Raw genomic sequence first — 20,483 nt, 5'->3', positions numbered from 1 at the left:
GAACTGTTGATGAAATAATTTTTCACAATTCTAACCATTCATATCAAAATATTGTATTTTTTTATTCCAGGGAAATGCATGAAATTGGTGAGAATACTAAATGGGTATAAAAACAAATTATTTGACAAGCATGATAATTAACAATATTTTTACAATGATGCTAAAAGAATTAGCAAAATTGGAAGAATGAAACTGGCATGAATGTGAAAATATATATTACACAGGATTTTGATGATTTTTTGTTTGGTGAAAAGAATAAATGTATTTTTTTATATTTTCACAAAAATATCTTATACAGGAATTCTTAAACAAAATTTTTTATCATTTTTTTTTTGTTCGTTGGACCAAACAAATTTATATTTTTTATATTTACATGAGATAAGGAACCAAAAACATTTTTGTCCTAGAATAGATGTAACATGATTTTTATATCATGAAATGTGCTTTTGTATAGAAGTTTTGTTCGATTGATCGGTACAGAATATCTTGTACAGATTTTTGTTGTACGGTTGAGATTTTTAAAAATGTAAATTTACTTAGTTTCCTTCATCACGCAAATTACAAATGTAAAACAACGATGGCACTCGCGTGATTTTCTCTGTGAATGTGAACCTTTGTGTGCAGTTAAAATAAACAATTACGTATCGCAGTAACGCAATAGATAAATAAATAAATATTCGCACTATTTTCATTTTAAAAAGTCCAAGACCGAATATCAAGTGATACAAATTTTTTAACTTTAAACTTCTTGTCAGATTTGTTAAACAAAAATATGGATAAATTCTCCCATTATGTTATCCTCTCGTTACGCTGTAATGGAGTATTTTTCCATTTATACTGTAATGGGCTATTATCTCCCATTCTAATTTTGGGAGATTTCTTCACTTTCCTTAATTGGTTAGATCCGCCAAGGGGGGATTGCAAATGTCTTTAGATATGTATATTTATAACTTATAAGTTCATTTTAATCATATACAATAATCAAAACATGTGAAAATATTTAGACATGTTTTTATGCTCCCCGAAAAATTTCAGGGGAGCATATAGTCGGCGCCTTGTCTGTCTGTCCATACGTCCGTCTGTCCGTCTGTTGTCTTGTCCGGAGCATAACTTGAAAACCCTTGGAGATAATTTGTTTAAACTTCATACAGTGGTAGAGGGCATTGAGGGGGAGTGCAGTGTTAAAAACCATAACTCTATTTTGCCCGGTTTTTGAATTATCTCCCCTGATAGAAAAATCCTGTCCGGGACATAACTCTAAAACTATAATAGATATCAACATGAAACTTTGTAGGTGAATAGATCTCAATGGGTAGATGTGCAGTGCATAAAAACAATAACTCCTTTTGTCCTAATTTTGGAGTTTTTGCCCTTTGTTAATTTTAACACTTTGAACTTTGTCCGAAACATTAAGCTAAAACTGTAAGAGATATCAAGATGAAACATTGTAGGTAGATAGATCTCATTGTGTAGAAGTGCAGTGCAAAAGAACCATCTCTCTGTTAAGCCTCATTTTTAAATTATCTCCCCTTATAGAAAAATCTTGTCCGGGACATACTCTTAAACTATAAGAGATATCAACATGAAACTTTGTAGGTGAATATATCTCAATGGGTAAATGTGCAGTGCATAAGAACAATAACTCTTTTTTTCTAATTTTGGAGTAATTGCCCTTTGTTAATTTAACACTTTGAACTTTGTCCGGAACATTATTCTAAAACTATTAGAGATAGCAAAATGAAACATTGTAGGTAGATTAAGGTACATTAAGTAGAAGTGCAGTGCAAAAGAACCATAACTCTGTTAAGCCTCATTTTTGAATTATTTCCCCTTTTAGAAAAAACTTGTCCAGGAGATAGCTGTAAACTATAAGAGATATCAACATGAACCTTTGTAGGTAGATATATCTCAATGGGTAGATGTACGTGCACAAGAATCATAACTCTGCATTGCCTGATTCTGGAGTTATTGCCCTTTGTTTATTTTTACTTTTTGAAGTTGTCCTGGACATAACTCAGAAACCAAAAGAGATATCAACAAATAACTTTGTAGGTTGATATATCACATTGATTACAAGTGCAGTGCTAACAGAACAGTAACTCTTCCTTGCCTAATTTTGGGATTATTGCACTTTGAACTTTTTCTACGGACATAACTCTGAAACTACAAGAGGTGTACTTTCCTGTGTCCAAAACCTATTCGGGGAGCATCACCCGGCTCAAACGGGGCTCTTGTTTTTTTCTGCCACGTATTTTTTCTGCCATTTTATGAAAATTGGTAGATCTCCCATGGGACACGTAAAACCCAATGTGAGAATTAAACAAATCACATGGGGTGCCAACCTTTGACTGCTTGCACAGCGCTTAATTGTTGTTATCTTTATATAAACGGCCAATTATCGTCTACTTCCATCCAAGTTACTCTTTGATTTAACTTTTTGTATTGAAACTGTATTCAGAAGGATAGTTGAGTTTGCGAAAATTCAGGATTTGTAAACTTATTCCGGAGACTGTTTACATTATTTTCGGAAACAAGAAATGTAATATTTTATTATTTTACTAACCATGCCATCATTCACAAGTAAAGTATATACAAGTATCAGAGAATAATGAGTTTATCCTCTCTGTTGTATTTTCTATTCATATTAATGTAAATTATGCGGACAATATGACATTAGCTATATGGATATGCAGCGTCTTGAATTCGTTCAGACTGTATTGGTGATGATGCAGATGTTTTTTCAAGCAGTCCTGCTGAAAAGTTGCCATAAGTATTACCATGTTGGTGCGATGTACGTTGGGTGTAATGTAACTTTAGTATTTATAAGTTTATGCCTTATCACGTTTTTGCATTATACATCACTGTACATATTATATTGAAGATGTATTGTTCATGACATAAATTCCTGTTCTCATCGTGATCCGACGGTGGCATGCAGGCGACATAAGAATCTTTTCTACTTTGTTAATAATCTGATGCTGAATAATACAAAATGTTTATAATATGGCAATGTAACTGAAAAAGATATGGTTAACCTAAACGGGCAAGTTGGATATTTGAAGTTTACCTTTACTAATGGCTTCATAATTTACACGCTTACGTATCAATACAAAGTAAATGGTATAACAAGAGATCAGTAACAGCTAATTATGAATTTCTCTGTGTCACGAATTTTTTAAAAAGTCATAAATCGATGTAAAGCAGTGATATTATTTTTAATATAAAGATATATTTATTGTTATACCAAGTGCAAGGCAAAAAGGAAAGTTAAGAGTATTGGCTCGATTACAAATTACGATAGTTAAGTCCTTGTTTCGTAAATGTCGAAGTATTAAAGGAACTCCACTGAGGTTCATAAGCCTAAAACGTAACATTTTAATTTTTCACATAGATAAACATGAGCACTTTAAACAGAATTATGAATAAAACATAACTAAGAAATACACAAAAAAATGCATTGAAAATCATATGTTTGTGCTATTCTCAGTCCGATTTGAGTGAAAAGCGTTTAAACGCTTTTCAATTTTGTGTCATTTTTCATTATCATAATAATTATTCTGAAAAATCGGAGTGAGCTAATGATCTCAAATTTTGCACATAATTTATTAGAATAGATCTACATCAAATGGAGTAATAATCTCAAAAAATTATTTCCAATCACGTTTTGTCAAATAAACCTCAGTGGAGTCCCCCCCCTACCTTCTACACAACACAAAAAATGTTAATATATCTCTGTACAAATCATAAACTTTGTCTGTGTTAATATAATGTTATTGATATGAAAAGGGGGTACTGCCCAAGGATGATAATTAAAGCCTTTGTTTACATAACAGAGATAAATTAGAATGCAAAAATAGGTAAAGCAGTCTGAACCCTAATAAATGAAACACGTAAGCATCATATTTCATGTGCTTTGATAGTATGGTTAGTTACAATTGAATTTGAGTGTATTTGCCCGGTTTTGTTTTAAATTGTTTCAAATGCATGAATATGTTTGTACACGAATTGATATGCACATGTTTAAAGATAGGGGAAAACGTCAAAGACAATAAAGGGATTATTAGCAATATAAATAATACATAATTAAAGAAAGTGTGTTATATATTGATCCATATACAGTGTATTCAAATTTTTGCTATTTTGTAATCGTAATGTATTTAGAATATTTAAAAATTTAATTAATAAAATTTAAAAAATGTAATAACTTGACTTATAGTTGTTTTCTTCATAAAAAGGTGGGGATAAATAAAAACGAAACAAGAAATAGAAATTTAGAAGAACAATATTGATTTAAATAATCATACAAAATACAAAGTAAATAAAAAGGAGAATAAACTATATAACAGCATCATTACTATAAAATGACAGACTCGAGCCTAAGATTGCAAACTATTTTTTAAGTGGCAGTGCAACTGAACCACTACGATGATACACATTCATTATTCAAATTCCGATAATATGCAGACGCACCCTTAAATGGAGTAACCTAAATACCGTTAGGACTAAATTATGGAAAGCCTTGACTGTCATATAATTATAAACCTGAACGTTGTAATGTCCAAATAGCAATATATCGAGTCAACCTTTACTTTATACAATGTGCACTCATGAATATATTATGAGGAACCATCCTTATATATAGTCAATTGAACAATATTTGATGTCACTGTGTCTTTATATGATATCATTATACGGTGTGCATTTTTGAATAAATTATGTGGACCAATCCTTATATAAGGTCAAAATAACAATATATTATGCCAATCTGTCCTTATATGATTTAAGTGTGTCATTATAAGATGTGAAATAATGAATATATTATGTGTAACATTATATGATGTAAATGTTCCCTTATATTATATCAATCTATCACTATACGATGTGCAATTTTCAGTATTTTATGTGAAACAATCCTTTAACAAGTTAAATACAGTCAACTTATTACATGGTGTAAAAGAGCCATACTAATTATGATGGCAATAGTTCATTAGACGATGTGCATTAATGAATATATTATGTGAAATCATCTTTATATAGAGTCATTACAACAGTATGTGATGTCAATCTGTCCTAATATGATGTCAGCCTTTCATTATATGATGTGCAATTACGAATATTATGTTGAACCATTCTTATATAGCGTCAAAATAATGCTATATATTTGTAGGATCGCCTTTATATAGCGACAACTTAACCATATATAATACCAATGTGTCCTTATATGAGGTCAATCTTTTATTATACGATGTGCATTGATGAATATGTTATGTAGTACCATCTTTATATAGAGTCATGGTAACAGTGTATGATGTTAATGCTCTTAAATGATGTCAGTCATTATATTTTGCAATTACGAATATATTATGTGGAACCATTCTTATATAGAGTCAAAACAATACTGTGTTATGTGGAATCGGCTTTATAAAGAGTCAACTTAACAATTCGTTAGCAGTTTAAAACCGCCCGTGATTTCTCAAGTCTTGGGATTTTATTACGTTCAAAAATAGACAGTACCCTGTATAGTGACAGAAGCACACGATATTATGATGTTTGCACTTCATAGAAAGCTGCGGTCGTATAATAATAGTTTCACATCGTAAAATGAAAGACTGACATAACATATTGATGCGTTGGCATTATATAATGATGCTATCACATAATGTATACATAAATGTACATCGTTTAATAATAGATTCACATCGTATAATGAAAGACTGACAAAACATATTGATGAGTTGGCATTATATAATGATGCTGACACAAAATTTATTTATAAATGCTCATCGTATAATAATAGATTCACAACGTATACTGAAAGACTGACATAACATATTGATGAGTTGGCATTATATAATGATGCTGACACATAATTTATTTATAAATGCTCATCGCATAATAATAGATTCACAACGTATACTGAAAGACTGACATAACATATTGATGAGTTGGCATTATATAATGATGCTGACACATAATTTATTTATAAATGCTCATCGCATAATAATAGATTCACAACGTATACTGAAAGACTGACATAACATATTGATGAGTTGGCATTATATAATGATGCTATCACATAATATATTCATAAATGCACATCGTATAATAATAGATACACATCGTATAATGGAAGACTGACATAATACATTGATAAGTTGATTCTAGGGGGCGTGAGGGATGTTGCACTTATTCATTATCCCTCATGTACAAATTCAATCAAACCGAGTCTGCAATTCTCATGAAATTTTGTTGTTATTAATGCTTCCAAGGGATCACTAAGTTTCCAGATTTCTATATAATGATGCTATGACATGATTTTTTTTATAATTCTAACAATCCTCGAGATTTTGTCAATATCGACAAAGAGGGAAAAAAACGTTGTCAAACTGCCAATAAACACGGTGAGGGTCTACCGTCTACTTGTATATGCGGCTGGTATGTTTTCTCCCTCTATTATATAATTAACAAAGCCTTTTAATGCAACAATGAAAACATTTTTATTGATATTTCAGGTCTTATAATGTTTGTTTTTCATACAATACTGAAATGATATCTCACATACACTAACGCCACAGATTTGATCAATATCAGTTAATAAATATTTTGGCAAAACAGCGACAATCCGGAAGCAGCGTAATGACGACATCCTAAATATACAACTTCTCATAAACGCTTACGTCATTTCAAACAATCAAGAATGATAATTTGGGCACGGATGTAAACACAACACAATCCATTCTAAGACGTAAGTTTTCATTGTTGAAAACTTGATAAAAGTAACTGATTTCTCTTATTATTTAATTTGTATAATAATTTCTATATCTTAGCAACAGTAGGGTGCGAAATCGAAATGCGTTATACGAAAATCGACACAAGAAGTTATTTCCGCTTGAAAAAAATAATATAAGTGATCTTCTTTTATTTTATCTTGTTAAAATCGAAATAATATCATATCATATTTAAAACAGGTTTTGTCGTTTTGATGCAAAAAACAATTTACGACTCAGGCCTACGGCCTTCGTGGTCAATGCCTTCACATCAACACTCCAAACTGGTGTTAAATAGCCGATAAACACCGCTTAGACCGATATTATTTCTTACAGGCATATCGTATAATAATAGATTCACATCGTATAATGAACGATTGACGTCGTTAATTGATAAGTTGACATATATAATGATGCTACCACATAATATATTCATAATGCACATCGTATAACTATACAATGCTATAGATTCACATCGTATAATGAAAAATGGAAATAATATATTGATTAGTTGACTCTTAATGATTCACGTCGTAAAATGATAGGTTGACATCATAAAAAGACACATAGACATCATATATTGTTAAATTGAATTCATATGAGGATGCATCCACATACTTTCTTTATAAGTGCACATTGTATAAGGAAAGAGTGACACAACAACGTTCCGGTTTATAATTATAAGACAGTCAATGTTTTTAATGCCCAATATATAAATCTTATATAAAAGCATAAAATTTATCACCTGTATCGTTAACCACCTTAACAATTACTTATTCTTATCAGTTCAGCCTAGTAGAGTGTTGCTTAGTGAGTGTAGAGAACCTGCTTCAAATCCTGAAAAGTCATTTTTATTTAATTTTTTGATTTTAGTTCATCGTGAATTTATTCAAAACGATGCTATTTGTGAACATTTTATTTCTACACTCATTTGCACTCTACAGGCTAAGTTAAAGAAAACAAAGGCGTGATAAGGGTGATATTTTAGCAATCGAAGGACACACACACATGTATTCAAACAAGTTATTCGAAATTGTTAAGACTTTAGCGAATGAAATTCAGATTTTCAAATAGAATAATTTAATAACACTTTTTCAATATGTTGCATGAAATGTACAAAACATTTACTCTAAATAAATAACAAATAAATAAAAGAGAAAAGTTCCAAACAATAAAACATATAAATCTGAAAATAACACAAATCATACCAAAAACTATGCACAATTTGCATAACCTAAACCTTTTTTACCACTATTCTACTCAGATTAACCTGTTTATACTCACGTTATTTTTTATAAATAAAAACAAAAACGACAAAAAAAGCAAAAATAATAATGGACAAACATGCATAACTCTTAATTATATCACAATGATATGACAGATTTATGCAAACGTTACAGGGTTTGACTTTTTACTCGGACTTAGACTGCAAATATTCTATGCTTTTAAACTACTCGGTTAATATTATATATAGGTTACTTTTTTAACCCCAGTCACACTAGAGCTTACGATAACATGCGACTACGGGTGACGTGTAAAACCGACGATCATCGGCGATTGTCATCGACCAAGCCATCTCTGAACAAATAAATCTACTTCTTCGATTATCGTACGACTAATCATCATTGACAATCGCACGACAGGTCATCAGTAAACGTACGATGGTCTCAAGATTGCCTGGGATTACTTACGACTACCCGTGACTTGTCATGCGATAACCTACAACTTGTTTTACGATCATGATATGATTAATAAAGACTACTCAAGATTATCAGTGACTAGTGGCAATTTGTAAAGACTGTCGTAAGATTGTCGCACTTTCGAGCGACGATCGTGCGACAGCTTAAGACCTTATAAGATCACTAGCAAACTGTTTGATCACAGAGAGGTTTTTGTGCAAGCTCAAAAACCTTTCCTCGACTGAAATTGGTCGTGGGACCTAAATAAGATAACCTGCGACTATCGAAGATCACCGATGACCGTCGTATTACGTTTTCAAGATTGACTGCGACCAGTGGTCACTGGTGACCGTGAACTGGTCTTTACTGGTCGTAAACTCTAATGTGACTGGGGCTTTAGTTACACATTTACAAATCAACAATCCAGTATGCTCGTGTTCATAGATGACCGAGTTAACTGCGTTAACAACTTGGTGAATATGTTGTTCATCAATACAAGTTACTATGCGAGAAAAACTGATTTTGGTAAACTACCTTGTGAGAATGCGATTATAAGTAAACAATGCTTTATTTACAGTTCCTTTATTGTCCAATAACATATTGACCTGGCAATCTTGCTTTTGACAATGTAAGTCGTATACTCCGTAAACTTTACGATCTACTTGTAAATCGATATGAATGTAAACATTCAATTATTTAAATGCTGTAATATTAAAATCCCTGTAAGTGCAGTTAATAAGGGGTTTCAGTGGAAGGATGTAGACGTAAGCTTGTAGGTTCGAATCCTATTTCAGCAATTTATTTTTATTTCAATTTTAAAATTACCTTTCTCTTAAAACTATTGCAAAACTTTTTGTTTGTTGTTATGTGTTATATCTATGTTGTATTTTTAATAACTGCCTTTATAACGTGTATGCGCTTAAGGATATTACGATTGCCTAATGTTACAAAGAGAAACGTTAAAAATACTGTAATAAAATAAAAGATATAATTGTGTATAAAATACCTCTTTAAGGTAGACCATGGGTAATGGGCACCATAAGGAACTGTAAATTTGACAACATAGGACAGTTATATGTCTTCAAGGTCACCTGTATGCAAAATTTAAATAAAATTTACCGTGTGGTTTATGAGTTATGGATATATTTCTGACCTAAGACTTTGCCATTAGAAGGGCTTATTTTCAGAAATAAGGAAACTGTAAATAATCTGTAATATCATCATTATAAAAAATGTTTTTCTATTGCTCATTGTTAAGAAACAAATAATAACATTCAGGTAACACATTACACAAGCAAAATGTTTGTTTCTAAACAAAATGTTCTAAATATGTATAAAAATGTTACCCTACCCCACCCACTTTTAACACTAATTTTACTATTTTCCTATCTAAAATGCCTTATTCAAAATATCCCTAAAATTTATCGAAATGAGGGTCTGTTTTCAAAGTGTGCCTAAATTTTTTCAAAGGTATATTAGTTGATCATGCTAAATATAAAATATTTTTACCGTGTCGTTTTTATTTTATCGAACTTTGAAAATATCTGGTATCATATTTGCTATAAATTTTGACATTATTTAGCAAAAAAAAAAACCTAAAATTATTATATAATTTAAATCAAACTTTTTTTCTACCATAAGGGATCAGAGAGATACATAAATAATGTTTAAAAGAAAAAAAGTAAGAAAAAAAAGTTACCCTTTCTGAGGTTTGAACCCATGCCCCTCAATTTCAATGTAGTTTACAAGCGATTCTAGCCTATTTGAATACTCTTCAAAGTGGAGGTAATGCATTACCCATGGTCTACCTTAAAAATATTATAAAACCGGGTGTAGTTTAACGATTTAAAATACATTCTTATAAGTTAATTAAAAAAATCTTGGGTTGGTAAGGGTAAGTAATCGAACCAGATACCTTCAGATCGGTAGTCCGACATCTATAATAATACACCACGCCTCACTAAAGAGTGAAGTTAGCAAATATATCGATATGTTCAGTGCATATTCAAATGACCTTTACGATAGTTAATGAAGTGCTTGGTCAACATTGTTGGATAATACCTTTACTATCATACGCGTATAACATAAACAAATATTTCGCGCAAAGGCGATGTTACGTAGCGTCGAGCAAATTCAACAACATTGTCCGTGTCTCAAATACTAAATATGATCATTGTCTACAAAAAAAAATAACTTCAGTTTGCATTTCGTTACAAACTACTAGAAACGACAATCACTGTGGGTTTGGTTAGCTTGACAGTTTTCCCTAAGTGTCGAACCGGGTTTGATTTTCCGTAAAAATACTGCGGGAAAAGACCCATGGTTTTGATGAGCTTGACTGTATTACCTGGGGCTAGAACCGGGCCTGGCCTTTCGTTAAGAATTACTAGAAAGTCATATCCCCTTGGGTTTGGTCAGCTTGACTGTGTTCCCTGAGGCTAAAACCGAGATTTGTTTTTCTTTAAGAACTACTGAAATGTCCTTTCACCCTGGGTTTGGTCACCTTGACTTTATCCCTTGACGCTAGAACCGTTCTTGGTTTCGTTTAGACCCACTAGAACGTCTTAAAACCGTGACTTTTGTCAGCGTGACTGTATTTCCTGAGGCAAAATCCCGACTTGGCTTTTCGTCAAGAAATACTAAAAAGGCCTATCACCATGGATTTGGTCACCTTGACGACTATATTTCCTGAGTCTAGAACTGAACTTGGCTTTCCGTTACGAATATACTAAAAATGCCTATCAACATTGGTTTGGACAGCTTGACAGTATTCTTTGAGGCTAAGACCGGGCTTGGCTTTTCGTTAAAAACTACTAAAAAACCTATCAACGTGATTTTGCACAGCTCGACTGTATTCCTAGAGAGCAGAACCAGACTTAGTGTTCCGTAATGAACTACTAGACAGACTTTTCATCTTTGGTTTGGTCAGCTTGATTGTACTTTCTTAGGTTAGAACTACGTATGGTTTTTCTTTAGAACTCCTGGAAAGGCCTATCACCATGGGTTAGGTTAGCTGTACTGTATTCCCTGAGGCTTAAACTATGTTTTGCCAATTGTTACTAACTACTAGAAAGGCCGTTCATCATGGGTTTGGTTACCTGGACTGTATTCACTGAGGCTAGAACCGGGCTTGGTTGTTCGTTAAGAAATACCTGACAGGCATATCCCCGTAGGTTTGCTCAGTTTGAATTTGTTTGCTGAGGCAAGAACCGGGTTTTCCTTAAGAACTACTAAAAAGGCCTACCACCGTGGGTTTGGTCAGCTTGACGGTATTCCATGAGGCTAAACCCGGGCTTGGTTTTCGATTAAAAGTTTTAAAAAGGCCTACCACCCTGGGTTTGATCCACTTGACTGTATTCCCTGAAGCTAGAACTGTTTTTTTTTAAAAACGAACTACTAGAAATGCTTATCAACCTGGGTTTGGTCAGCTTGAATGTATGTCTTGAGGCTATAAACAGACTTGGTTTTCCCTTTAGAACTTATAATTTCTTATCACCGTGGGTTTGGTCAGCTTGACTGTATTCCACGAGGCTAGAACCATTCTGCTCTTTCCGTTACGAACTAAATGAAAAGCCTATCCTCGTGGGTTAAGTCAGTTTGACTGTGTTCCCTGAAGGTGGAATTTGGATTGACTTTTCGTTAACAACTACTAGAAAGGCCTATCACCGTGGGTTTTATCAGCTTTACTGTATTCGCTAAGGATAAAACCGGGCTTAGTTTTCCGTTAAAAACTACCTCAAAAGCCTTTCACTATGGGTTTGGTCTGAGTGACTGTATTCTCTGAGCTTACGACAGGACTTCGCTTTTCGTGAAGAGCTTCTTGAAAGACTTATCACCGTGGGTTTCGTCAGCCTGACTGTATTCCCTGAGGCTATAACAGGGCTTTGGCGTTCGTTTCGAACCCCTGTAAAGGCCTATAACTGTGGGTTTACACAGATTGACTGTATTTCCTGAGGCTAGAATCAGACATGGGTTTTTCTTCAAGAACTACTAACAAGGACTATCACAGTGGGTTTTGTAAGCTTGACTGAATCCCTTGAGACTTGAACCATTTTGGATTTTCGTTAAAAACTTCTCGTAAGGCCTTTAGCCGTGGGATTGGTCAGCTTGATTGTTTTATCTGCGGCTAGAACAGGGCTTAGTTTTCCATTAAGAATAACAAGCCTATCACCGTGCGTTGAAAAGCTTGTCTTTATTCGCTGAGATTATAACCATCCTTGCCTTTTCGTTACAAGCTACTAGAAAAGCGGCCTATCGATGTGGGTTACACTAGCTTGACTGTATTCCCTGGTGATAGAACCGGGCTTAAGTTTTCCGTTAAGAACAACTAAAAAGGACTACTACCGTGAGTTTGATCAGCTTCACTGCATTTCTTGACACTATAACTTGGCTTGACTTTTCTTTAAGAACTATTTGAATGGCCTATAACCAAAGGTTTGGTCAGTCAGACTGTATTTCCTGAAGCTAGAAACGGGATTGGTTTTCTGTTATGAACTACTGATAAATTCTATCACCGTGTGTTTGGCCTGCTTAACTGTATTTTCGAGAAGAACTACTAGAAAAGCCTATCCCTCTGGGATTGTTAAGCTTGACTTTGTTCCCTGAGGCATGAACCGGGATTGGCCTTTCAATAACAACTACTAGAAAACCCTTTTACCGTGAGTTTGGTCAGCTGGATTGTATACCCTGAGGCTAGAACCGGGCTTCGATTTCCGTTAAGAACTATTTTAAAGGCCCTATCACTGTACGTATTGTCTGCTTGGCTGTATTTTCTGAGGCTGCAATCGGACTTGACTTTCTGAAAAAAAACTACTAGAAAGGCATATCAACGTGGGTTTTGTCAGCCTGACTGTATTCCCTGGGGATAGAATCGGGCTTTGTTTTCCGCTAAGAACTACTGAAAGACTAATCACCGTGTGCTTTGTCAGCCAGACAGACATCCCTGAGGAAAGCCCAGGATTTGTTGTTCGTTTCGATTACTAGAAAGGCCTATCATCGTGGGTTTGGTCCCTGAGGCTGGAACCGGGCTTCGTTTTCGTTAAAAACAACTAAAAAGGCCAACCAATGTGGGCTTGTTCATCTTGTCTATATTCCCTGAGGCTAGAACAATGGTAAATTACCGTGGGTTTGGTCTGTTTGACTGTATTCCCTGAGGCTTGAACCAGATTTCGTTGTCCGTTGTCCGTTTCAAACTACTAGAAAGGCCTGTCACCGTGGCTTTGGTCAGCTTGATTGTATTCCCTGAAGCTAGAGCAATGCTCGGTTTTCCGTTAAGAACTACTAGAAATGCCTATCACCGTGGGTATGGTCAGCTTGTCAGCCTAAATGTATTCCCTGAGGTTAGAACCATGTTTTGGTATCCGTAAAGAACTTCTCGTAAGGCCTTTTAACGTGGGTTTGGTCAGCTTGACTGTTTTCCCTATGGCGTGAACCATGCTTGGCTTTTCGTTACTAACTACAAAAATTAGGGGTCTATCCCCTGAGGGTTTGTCAGCTTGACTTTTCCCCTAAGGGTTTTAACAAATTGGTTTTCGTTATGAACAAATACAATGGCCCATCACGTTGGTTGGTCAGCTTTTATTGTATTCCCCCGGGGTAGAACCGAATTGACTTCATTTAAGAAAATACTTAAAAGACCTATCAAAACCTAGGTTTTTATCATCTTAATGTTTCCCCCAGGCTTGAAAACCGGGGGTTTGGTTTTGGGTTAAAAACACTCTAAGGCCTTTTCGTGTTGGATTTACTCAGTTTTACTGTAACTCCTAAAGCTATGGGTTTTAATCATACACTTTTCCTTTTCACAGGTGCTTTAAAATCAGCGGTGAATATCGGTATATGTACATGTAGACAGTCAATTTAAAACAGCGTTTTACTTTATTTTACTAAGATTATGTACGAAATCTAATGGTTATTACATTAACTACGTACTGAGTTAATTTGTTTTAGTCTTGAGTCATAAAATGCACATTATTATATACAATTATGTCATGATATGATAATATCAAGGTGCATTTAAAAAGTGCAATCGGTTTATATAGTATATCGCTTAATATTGGATATTCTTTTTTACTCAGCATACTAAAGATTGTCCATAATGGGAGCCTTGAGTGTTTCTCCAGAAGAAGTGCAACACTGCCTTAAGTCGGACACGTAAAATTTTATTTCAATGACATAGAAACGACTCTTTTGTAAATAATTGTATATGTAAATATCTTATAGGCATAGTTAAGCCTGTTTCATACACATGTATAAAATTTGAAATCAATTTATTGTTTTGCTTACAGACATAATTAATATCAGATAAATATATTAAAGGTCTATCTTAAATCGTTTTAAAAAATAAATGTAGCGAAAATGTCATAAATTTGAAAGTAAACGATTTTATATCTTTCAATATATACAAATTTCCTTCGCCAGTAGTGTCTTAAGTGTCATTTTAGTATTACTGTATCACTCATTGTTCTAGGTTTAGTGCTGTTTTTAATATGGTCTTCGCTTGTACGGCACTTATAAAAATGTTGGAAGTTTTCACAGAGCGTTCGGAGGTAATACCAATTAATCATTTTGTTTCTTATCTTTTTATTTCGTTTTTTTGTTCATTTCTATATCAGAAGTACAATTAATCTTTTTTCATGTATGTTGATACTTTGACTTATTTCAAAACACGGAGCGAAATTGGAACGAAGTTTTTAAAGTGGTATGATGTTCCACTTAATGGGCATAATATATATCGGACTTTGTTAGAAACATAGGATAACTATAAAAATAGGGTAAGTATGCTATTAAAAAGAAACGCTTTTGTATCATATACAAAAATCATGTTAACCACGTGCTTTACGTGCTGAGAGTTATTTCATAAGTTAACAGGTACTTAAGTGACCTTATGATCATTCAACGGGGATCTGGTGAAAGTCAAAATAAAACTACAAATTGCACTAAATCATTTCAATTTTATAATTTACATTGCATGAATGATAGATAGCTAATGGGTCCTAAGAAAATTTCTGTAAGTATCCATTGAAATATATGTAATCGAAATATATATATTATCCTGAATATTTTCGAATATCAACTATTGGTCAGTGACATAATAACAGTAAATCTTTTGAAACATATAGTCAATTCAGCTCCATTTGAAAATGAAAAAAAAAGTTAGCAAAATGTCTTTTCATTACAGGGCCTAATAAAATGAGACACCAATCACCCGACGAATGCATTGCAAGGAAATGTTAAACATGAGTTTATTTATCTAGTATTTATATTTAATTCTTAATGACATCAGTTATAATATCAAAACCTTATATCATCATGTCACTGTCTGTAAATTATTTACAATAGGAAATGAATTTATATAGTCGGCTCTGTATTCCAACTAAATGAAAAGATAAACAAAACTCCTGCTAAAAGTGTTGCTGAACATGAACATTTTTAGCTCGCGCCAATTTTGCCTTTTTGTAAAACAATGGGAAAAACATCGCATTTGATCAAAAATCCTTTTATAATATTATGTGATGATTTTTTATTTTAAAAAAACATTGTTGTCACTTATATTACAAATGTAGCTCTAGGGATTTTGTGATATTCATTTAACTTTTGAAGCTTGATGCTGTTATTGTTAAGATTAATACTAGAAGTGAAAATTAATCATTTTTTTGTATTTTAATTAATCGAATATATCATATTCATTACATGAATTATCAGATCAAAATGTCATATTTATAGTATTATTTCAGATCAGAAACTGGCTGTGCGGGTCATAAAGTTTGTAGTGTCCATTTTCACCGTTGTTGGTGTAATAAAGATTCTAGATATATGTACACGATGTACGCATTTCTTTAAGTTTCGACTATTTAAATTAGAATTTTCTATCAGCTTTCTGAGATTTAAATATCAATCACCATCTTGCTGTAATGTATTTGTATCAATTGAACAAAAATGATATGATGGAATTCAATGTATTTTGTTTCCAACAAAAGAATTGTTTTATTTTTTATTTATGGCAAAAAACTATTTATTTAAGGGGAAATTTCAATTTGTAATTAGTTAAAAAGAAAAAACTTTTTTCCCTCAATAAAATGTTTTTTACTCAAGAACAGTAAAATTTAAATTCCCGAATATTAAAAACTTACGGGGCCCAGACTTGGGGTTTTTTTTAAAAAAAACCTCGGGGCCCCACTTTTTAAGGTGGGGAAAAAAAAACGAAAAATTAAAAGGGGATTCTTTATTTTATTTTTTAAAATTATTTTGGGGCCTTCGGCCTGAAAACAACCTTTTCCCCACAACCCTTTTAAAAAACAGGTTTGTTTTGTTTTGCCCCTTTTTTACTTTTTTATTTAAAAAGTTTTCTGGAAAAAAAAAGCCCCGAAAGGGGGGGAAAAAACCTTCGGAAGAAATGAAAAATTTTTAAATTAAAATAAAAAAATAGAAAAAAAGGTTTTCCCCAAAGAAAAAAAAAAGGCACTCCTTCTTTCGGGGCCCATTTTTCGGCCATAAAAAGAAAAATTAACATTTTAATCCCAAAAATAAAAATTTTTAAAGTGGGGGTTAAAAACCCCAAAAATGTAAAACATTTGGTATTTCCCAAAGGGAAAACCTAAATTTTATAAAAGCTTTAAAAATTTTGGGGTTTTTATGTTTGAAAAGGGCAAAAAAACTTTTTTCTTTTTTTTCAAAAATTTTTCCCAGATTAGGGTTTCCTTTTTCAAATTAAAGGAAAATTTAAATGGGGCCCCATTTGCAAAAAAAATTTTAAACCCTTTCCGTAAAAAAACTCCCCCAAAGAGGTAAAAGAGAGGGAAATTCCCTGGGGAAAATTGGGGGGAAAATTTTTGTCTGCCCCCAAAAGGGACATTCCAAAATTTCCAGTTATTTTTTACTGCTATAGTTTCCTTTTGCACTACCCCGGAACCCCAAGGGGGGTTTTTTCGGCCCTACACCAAGGTATTATGGGGAAAACGGGGGAAATTTACAGGGGTTAAATTTAAAAAATAATTTTTGGTTACAAATTTTGGGGGCTAAATTTCCCCGGGCCCAGGGGGAAAACGGAAAAATTGATTTTTTCCCAAACATTTTTATTTTTTTTAAGGCTGGTGGTAAAGAAAAAATGAAAACATTTATTTTTAGAAAAAAAACGTTAAATTTTATTAAAAAAAAAACGTTTTTCTTTTTTTTCAGGGGATAGTATTTTATTTTTTTAAAAAGGATTTTTTTGGAGCGTTTAAAACTCACGGGAAAAATACTTGTGGGGAAAATTATATCTTTTTTCATGGGGTCTTGCCACCCTTTTAAGCGGGTTTTTATCGGTTTTTTAATGGGGGAAAATTTTTCTTTTTCTTTTTTTTTTATTTTTAAAAAAAATTTCCCAAATTTTGGGTTTTTGTTTTTGTTAATGAAAATTTTTATTAATCATATCCGATCATGAAATTCAATTAACGATGACTCATACCTTTTATATTATGATTTTTAGTTAAAGACATGCAGATGTGAAGTGCGATCATTTCCTTTCACGGAACTTCCGGAACATGTCCGAACAATAGAAACATTTGCCTTTAAACCAATTATAATACAGGTATTGTACCCCAAAGAATCTATTCATCATACATTTTTATTTCAAACATATCGAAACATAGGGTTTCCTTTGTTCATCTTTACAGTAAAATATATTTTAATGTTTGATATATGATTTTATAGAGCGGGTGTGGGTATCACCGAACGTGCGTGTATTGCCGAACACATTTTTTTTTCTCACCATAACCTTCTTAATATTCTTCTAATAAGGCAGTGACATTTCAAGAAACATGATGTCACTTCCTTTCCCGACATATCTGTTATATTTTCAAAAAACGTGATACTAGGGACAAAACAAAAGATTTCCAAGACTAAAATACTACTACGCTTTGACAAGTATGTGCTCCGTTACAAATATTCTAATTTTAGATTACCTGACGTCATAAGGTTATCTGGTCTCGTTGATTTCGATAAATCATTCAATTTTTCTTGTTATTTTTGTGAAACTAATACATGTACTGTGATATGGAAAAAAACTCCATTATGTCACTTAGATATTTATTTAATGAGTTTATTTGCATGTTCGGAATTACAAGCAGTTAAATTTTGACATGCGTGTATTACCGAACACAATGTTTACAAATGACTAAAAACAAACACTTCATCATTATTATAACTTTATGAATTTATTTATCTAAAATACAAAAAATGAATAATTTTATACATTTAAAATAAATAAATAGATACATTTAATAATTAATCAATTATTAATATGTTGATTAAAATAAATAAATAAATAAATTAATTAATTAATTAATTATTTCATTCAACCAATCAAAAAGATATGTAGAAAGAGAAATAAATGAATAAGTACATATAAAATTAGAATAACAAATAAATAGATAAACAAATAAATAGCTCTAAAAAAAGAAAAAAAATGATCAGACAGACATAGACAATTTCTTTTAATTTCCTTTTTATGAATGAGCAAGCAGATAAACGCAAAACGGCAGCGTTATTTAGCAGAATTAAATGCTTGACCATGTAGCTGAATTAGTTTCTTTAAACTCTTTTAGTTGAAAACCAAACATCAAAAAAATGATGGGATTCCAAAGTCCATCCTCACAATACTAGCTGTCCCTATGAAATACACTGGTCATAAGATGAACAGTTATATCTAAGTCTGAAGATAGACGTATTGTTGAAATTGGTCATGTACATGTCGTAATTATCGGCTATGGAGAAACCAGACAGGAGCTTGCACACCAACTTGAACTTTGAAAAAATACTTTATGGGTGAAGGTCGCAGAAAACAGTCTTTCGTGAAAACAAACCCGGCAGATCTGGCCGGAGGGTATTTTCGCCGCAACCGTGAAACTGAACCCTTCGTACAACCATTCAGCTTGGGGAAAGAGTAGAGAGAGGGAGAGAGATCAATTGTTTCCCCAGAAAAGGTTAAAAAGATGGTTTTCTGATTTTTCAAACACAACCTTAAGGAGGAGTTAAAGGAATAGCAGATCTTACGTAGATTTTAAAATTACCTGAGTATCTGACAAATACCTCTTTTGGGAGTACAAATATTGTTAAGATCACATGGTTCAAAGGCTGTTATTTGTATAAAAATTAAATTGGTCTTTAAATTATTTAATATTTTCACATTTGAACACGTAATTCTAACATGTTATCTATGGTCTCTGGTAATTATAATTGTTCAATAGTGAATACTTGCGAAAACATATTATTGCTTACATCAATAGTGAAATGATTTGTTTTTAAACTTATCTATATTTCAGGTGAAGATTAAACATTTTTTTTTTAAAAGTTGGCAGTGTTCGGAAATAACACGTATGTATGTTCGGTATTTACACGCATATGGTCGGTAATAGAAAAGCGGTCAGGTCTATAATATATGAAAATGTCATAACTCATTAGATAATGTGCGTAGGATAAGTGTTTCTTGCATGCACATGTAAAGGAAAACTCATATTCATCAAATGTCAATTGAAAATCATGATTACTGCGTGTATTACCGAATAATACTTATTTCACCTTAAGTGTTCGGTAATACCCACACTCTATCAATTTCTTTCATTCCCCGCAAAAAATGATACTCAATGTATAGGTAATGTCCACTGGAAGTTCTGCAACTTTCTGAATTTTAATGCATTTATAGCGTGAAATCGTTTATGATGTCATTTACAAAACATTTATTTATTTGTAGCAAACAAAATTTGCAGAGGAAGGTAACAGACAGGTTAACCAGTATTTGATTAAAAATAGCAACTTTATATATATATTTTAAAATAGCATGCATTTGCAGATTGAAAATATGTTTTAAAGCCAAATAAAACTGTTTGATATGGAGTGGTCACGTACATTTAAATCTTATTATTTTATTTACAGATTCTACTGTTTGAATTTGGTTTTGTTTTGCTGGGTAGATGCTTCAATACGTTTCAAAATTTGCCCGATATTGGACGCAGGAATACAGTTCGCTATTTTTGACAACAGTTTACTTTTTTACGTAAAA

At 32.6% G+C, this 20,483-nt stretch overlaps 1 protein-coding gene across 1 annotated transcript in view; it reads left to right on the top strand.

The window, feature by feature from the left end:
• Positions 1–3,680, top strand: part of LOC132735217 (sushi, von Willebrand factor type A, EGF and pentraxin domain-containing protein 1-like) — a 38,346-nt gene extending 34,666 nt beyond the window's left edge. Inside the window, exon 9 of the mRNA XM_060722156.1 lies at positions 71–3,680. Within this exon, the coding sequence (XP_060578139.1) occupies positions 71–110 (40 nt within the window). The 3' untranslated portion in view covers positions 111–3,680. The remainder of the gene's footprint in view (positions 1–70) is intronic.
• The last annotated feature ends 16,803 nt before the right edge of the window (positions 3,681–20,483 follow it).

The sequence above is a fragment of the Ruditapes philippinarum genome, unplaced genomic scaffold (genome assembly GCF_026571515.1).
Source record: "Ruditapes philippinarum isolate M1 unplaced genomic scaffold, ASM2657151v2 ctg4977_1_1_1_1, whole genome shotgun sequence".
NCBI classification, from domain to species: domain Eukaryota; kingdom Metazoa; phylum Mollusca; class Bivalvia; order Venerida; family Veneridae; genus Ruditapes; species Ruditapes philippinarum.
The sequence above is the reverse complement of the archived record's forward strand: the minus strand, read 5'-3'. Positions and strand labels throughout refer to the sequence as shown.